Source organism: Geotrypetes seraphini, chromosome 5 (assembly GCF_902459505.1).
Source record: "Geotrypetes seraphini chromosome 5, aGeoSer1.1, whole genome shotgun sequence".
Lineage (NCBI taxonomy): Eukaryota > Metazoa > Chordata > Amphibia > Gymnophiona > Dermophiidae > Geotrypetes > Geotrypetes seraphini.
In genome coordinates, this window is record NC_047088.1 from 79,426,935 (window position 1) to 79,432,934 (window position 6,000).

General features: G+C 44.4%; 1 protein-coding gene across 1 annotated transcript in view; it reads left to right on the forward strand.

The window, feature by feature from the left end:
• LOC117360479 (regulator of cell cycle RGCC-like) overlaps positions 1-3,868 on the forward strand; it is a 44,102-nt gene extending 40,234 nt beyond the window's left edge. The window contains exon 5 of the mRNA XM_033944273.1: positions 2,859-3,868. Within this exon, the coding sequence (XP_033800164.1) occupies positions 2,859-2,866 (8 nt within the window). The 3' untranslated portion in view covers positions 2,867-3,868. The remainder of the gene's footprint in view (positions 1-2,858) is intronic.
• Positions 3,869-6,000: the final 2,132 nt, after the last annotated feature.

Below are 6,000 nucleotides of genomic sequence, written 5' to 3' on the forward strand. Positions count from 1 at the left end.
TTCTTTCAGCCTCCTGTATGTTTCCTCTCCCCCAACTTTTTCTTTCTGTCTCCCTGTTCCCCCTTCTTTCTGTCTCCCTGTCTGCCCCCTTTCTTTCTTTCTCCGTGCCCTCCCCCAAGCCACTCGGTTTGCTGCCACCGCCATCGGGGAATAGCCCCCAAGCCACCGCCGTCCCAAGCTTTCCCTGCAGAAGCATCACGCTGACCAGCATTCCGCTCCCTGTCATCAATTCTGACGTAGGAGAGGAAGTTCCGGGCCAACAAGGCATTTCTCCTCATTCCATCCAGCCTGAGCCCCATCTCTCCTTGATCCAGCATTTCCCTTCTGTGTTTGTCAGAATTATCATTCCACCTATTTTCCAGCATCACCCTTCTTTGTGTCCATCTCACCTATATCCCTATCTCACCACTTTTTCAGAATCTTCATTTGTCTCTGTCCTTGTCTTTACCCCATGTTCACCATTTGCCCTTTCAATGTCTTTATCTCCCCCCCCCCACTTTTTCAGCATTACTTCTATGTCTCTATTTCACCTCCTCTTCATGTCCCCTCTGTATCTCTATCCTTATTCAGTAGGTCCTGCTTACCCTTTCTCTTCTTTGTGTCACTATCTCCATTTTCAGCTTTCCCCCCTTTTCCTTTGTTACTGCACCCAGTAGCCAGAATCTTTCCACCCTCCCTCCACTCCGGCCCAGCCCAGTATGAAATATTTACTTTTGTTTCCCTCCCCTCTCTCTTTCTCTCTCTCTTCTCCTCCCTCACCCACGAGTCCTGCATCTGGCCCTCTCCCTTCTACCTGCACCTGGCAACACCCCCCTGCTCCGCGGATCTCTTCAGCAACTCGTCAGCAGCGGTGATCAAGACAAGCTGCCGACATCGAGGCCTTCCCTCTACGAGTCCCGCCTTTGTGGAAAAAGGAAGTTGAAACAAGCGGGACTCGCAGAGGGTAGGCCCCGACGTCAGAAGCTTGTGTCGATCGCTGCTGCTGAGTTGCCGAAGAGAGCCGCGGAGCAGGGGGGTGTGGCTGGAAGCAGGTAGAAGGGAGAGGGAGATAGGAAGGCTGTAGAAGCTCCGGAGCATGACACCGACCCCGGCCAGGATGATTTCTTTTTCAGGCTGCTGCTGCTGCCGCTGCCACCCCCCACCCGAAATGACAAAAACAGCCTAATGCCCGCATCGGCGTCTTTAACATCGGGGAGAGGAAGGCTGATAGGCCCGGTAGATCGGGACGGCAACACGAGTCTATCACGGAGCCCGGGATGGGCTCTACGATCGACTCACGTTGTCTTCCTGAGCTACCGGTAGATCGCGATCGACGTGTTGGGCACCCCTGCTCTAGACTTTTGATAAAGGCACAGACGCCAAAACTCTGCCAGTGTTGAGTCTATTGAGCCACTGCGGCATATCCATCAATAAAGTGACTTTTTGGAACAATACACCCTTGGCTGATCTCTTGACATCCTGCTCTCATGACTCCCTCGTTGTATACTAATATATAGTGTATATATAGATATATACGAGGGTGTGATGAAAAGTTCTTAGCTCAACCAACCAACTTCCTAAATTCTGAGCATTATTTTGCCACTGTAGCTGAAAAGAATGTTATCTTATTTTGTTAAGTGCCAATTTGCAGAAACAAAATTCTCTGTTTTGAAATTGTTTCAGATCATTGATTGAACCATATCCACATCATTTTCTTCTTGGTTGGGCTGAGAACTTTTCAGCACCCCCTCGTATATGCTAGTTTCTAATTCTAAATATTTATGTTAATAACTGACATGTAAATGTTAGTTCCACTTCCATGGTTATAGAATTTCCCTATGGGCTAGATTCATGAACCTGCTCGATCGGGACCGATCCGTGTCCGATCCAGGCAGGTTCGATGGATTCTTCAAACTCCAATATGCAGATGGGGTCGATCGGAGGAATGCCCCCATCTGCCAGCACGGATTGCTGGTGTGCGATCCCGACGCTTGCCTGTCCAAGCCGTGACTTTTGGGGTTTTTTTTTAAAAAACTTTTTTTATTTTTTAGCCCAGCTAGCCCATGGTTTTAACCCACTTTAAACCCGCGGGTTAAAACCACGGGTTCACAGTGCGGGGAAGGGCAGGAGAGATTCAGGGCGGCAGGCAGGAGAGATCCGGTGATGATCAGGGTGGCAATTTGGGGCAGAGCAGGCAGGAGAGATCGGGGAAGAGCAGGGTGGCATTTCGGAGCAGAGAAGGCAGGAGAGATCAGGGAAGAGCATCGGGGCGGCAGGCAGGAGAGATTCGGGGCAGCAGAGAGCAGGGCTTTAATGGAGCTGGAGAGTCAGAAAGACATTTGCAACTGGTCCCCAGCAGTTGCTTCTTGGGTTGATCTGCCAACTCAGTCAGTTTTAAAAATTTCATTGGTGAATCGCGTCCCTGTCTACTTTGCATGCGTTTCCTCTCATTTGCATGCACGGACTGGAAGCAGGGCAGTTTAGTGAATCGGGCCGGAGGGAAATCTGGTCGCAAAGGGGTCACAAACCGATCAGTACACGATCGGTTTGCTTTGTGAATCTAGCCCATAGTGTGTTAGAGGGGCAGGGATGATATGTGAATGACTTGGATGCTGATAGTTCAACCAAGAAAGGGAGTTAATAGTGTGAAAATGTGGTTTTCTCTGTAGAGCAGGGGTTCTCGGGACACAGCCAGCCAGTCAGGTTTTCAGGATATCCACAATGAATAGGCATGAGATAGATTGCACTCCTTCAAACCTGTCTGGCTGGGTGTTCCCTGAGGACTGGGTTGAAAACCACTGTTCTTGAACTCTGCAGTCCTCAACCTATATAATAAATGCATTTTGGCTTAAATAAATATATATTGCTTCTTTTTGCAGAGATGTGAAACAGGAGTACAAGTTTCAAGGAATTCTCTGGATTGTGGTTTTCTGGTTGCACCTCCTCAGCACCTTTATCCTTCCTCCCTTCTGGATATGAATAATTACAGTTAAAAGAGCTTTCTTGCCAGAAGGTCAGTCTCTGAAGACTCCACTGCTCACTTTCTTGCTAGACATCACCAGTCTCTGAATATTTTCCCACCTGGACTGCAGAGGAAAAGCAGAAAGAAATGACACAACTAGCCAAAAAGCAGCTTACTTACCAGTGACAACAAATCTTGGAGGAATTTTATGCTACCTGGAATTTTTCTGGGCTTTGTCTTAGTGGTGATACTGCTGAGTTCTTAATTGTGATCATGGTGGGGAGAGACAGTTGAGGAGCTTGCAAATATAAGCTTCCATGGTTTTTATCCTATGGGCAGGGATGATGGGACACCTTTATTGTTGGGAGTGGGAAGGGTGCCAAACAAATCAACTTTTCACCTTGGCACCCCAAGGCCCACACCATTCTGCTACGTATTCCCATGGGAAAGATTCCCACTTCTTGTCATTGTACATGAAGAAATTCATAAAGTTCTCTGAGGCATAGTACAGCAGGAAAGAGATAGAGCTTACTTTAAACAGCAACAGGTTACAAGAAGCCCAAGGAATAGCAAGACCCACTCCTATGCCTTGGTAGAGACAACAGACACATTTGGAATCTAACACAACCCTGGTTTTATCGGTGGAACTGAAGTCCCTTAATTTCAGTTATTAATACTGCATGATAAAGCTATCAGAATGAAAACATTATGCTGTATTTGTTATAATTTATGAATATTTGCAGGCTTGGGGATGGCTTGGACCTTTTTAAGTTGCTTCCTAAACTTTGGTCTCTTTCAACAAAACTCTACAGCAGGGGTGTCCAACCTGCGACCCGAGGGCCACATGTGGCCCAGTAAAGTATTTTGTGTGGCCCTGGTCGAGGGCAATGCAGTGTTTTCTCTGCTGTCCCTGGGTGTTTACCGTCTTGCCGGCTCCCTTCTCTGTCTTGCTGCAGCGTTTGCGTGTTTGTGTGGCCCCAGAAACATTTTTTTCGGCCAATGCGGCCCAGGGAAGCCAAAAGGTTGGACACCCCTGCTCTACAGAGAAGCATAGTATGACATGTTTGACTTTCTGCAGGCTGTTATTGTCTTTATTGACTTCTAAGTCCTGCTATATTTTATTTTTAATGCAATTAGAATCTCATTACTGGTTCAAGTTTCAAGTTTTATTTTAATTTGATGGATCGCTTATTTAGATTTACTAAGCGAGATACAACATTAATGAAAAATATAAACATATATTTAGACATACCATTTAAAATTTAAAATGATGGGTTAGACCAACAGACTTACAGACTAATCAATACACAAGGTAAAAAGGGATAGAACTACAATTCAATGCTTTAAAGTACAGAGGAGAACCATAGATGGAAAAAACATTAGGGAAGGAAAAGTAGAAACCTGGAAGGAAACTAATGTAAAATTTGAACCTAATTTAAAGATTAAAAGCATCTTTAAAAAGGAAACTCTTGAAGTTACTTTTAAAACGACTAAGGTCATTTTCCTCTCTTACATGCTGAGGCAAAGTGTTCCAAAGTTGCGGAGCCATCACTGAAAACATATCATGTTGTCGAGTTTCGATAACTTTCAAAGAGGGGGCTACTATGAGCTTTTGATTAGTGGACCGGAGAGAACGCGATGTACTATAAGGGATAAGAAATTTATTAATAAATTGAGGTTCATTATTGGAAAGAGTTTTAAATACTAAGAGTAAAATTTTAAAAGTAATACGGTGGTTCAGCCTATTCTTTGGGCCCTGGGGCCATAAATAGCACTGTATAGTGACTAAGGGGTTTCCCCCCTGCAAATCACAAATTCAATAAATAACTTGCCTAATTGGTTTTTACCATTCCATTTACGCTTCTGTATGTGCCAGCTGTCTCCTGACCACCTGAGTGATTTGGAGAGTTCCTATTTTTATCAACTCTCTTCTCAAAGCATTCTAAGGGCTCCTTTTACTAAGCTGCGATAGCGTTTTTAGTGCGTTCAGCTAAACCTGCGCTACATGGCTAGAACTAACGCCAACTCAATGCTGACATTAGGATCTAGCGCAGGGGTGGCAAAGTCTCTCCTCAAGGGCCACAATCCAGTCGGGTTTTCAGGACTTCCCCAATGAATATGCATGAGATCTATTTGCATGCACTGTTTTCATTGTATGCTAATAGATCTCATGCATATTCATTGGGGAAATCCTGAAAACCCGACTGGATTGCGGCCCTTGAGGAGGGACTTTGACACCCCTGGTCTAGCGCGCTCTAAAACCGCTATCACAGCTTAGCAAAAGGAGCCCTAAGGCTTGTGATTCATATATAACATTACAAGTCTCAGAGGGACTGATTCTATCAACGGCATCTAGAAAAAAATGGCACCAGCTACGTGTCAATCACACTTAGGCGCCGTTTACAGAATCACAACTAGCAGTGCCTATGTAAAAAAAACTTACGCGCCTGAAATATAAGTGAGGGTTTTAAAGACCTATATTTTAGGTGCCTGTGTTTTTGGAGAATCGTGCTTAGCGGTGCCTAATTCACGTTCCGCCCATGCTATAGGCACCTATATTTTATAGAATTGGATAGGCACATATCCCCCAATTATATATATATATATATATAATTACCAATTATTGAGGCTATTAAGGGTATTTTGCCAATTAAGAAGTCCTTTATCAAGTTGAGCTAAAAATTAGCATACGCTAAATGCTAAAGTGCCCATAGGAATATAATGGTTGTCTTAGCATTTAGTGGGCACTAAATCAGTTAGGTGCCCTTTATAGAATCAGCCTCAGAATGCCTACAAATAAGAGGGACCCATGAGACTGATGCAGAATTTCTGCGCATTGTTTTGGGGTGCTTGAACTGTCTCCTTTTTTCCATCTGAGGGACAGGACTGAGGGTTCTAGAACACTTTAGTATGGTTAAAATGCAAAGAAAAGAACCTTTTCTTTCATGTTGCTTATATTATAGGTTTCTGTGCATTTCACAGACAAGATCAAGAAATATTGTAATAAAAGAAAGTGAAATATACCTTATTGTTGTTTGCTTCAGAAGTTTGTATATTTT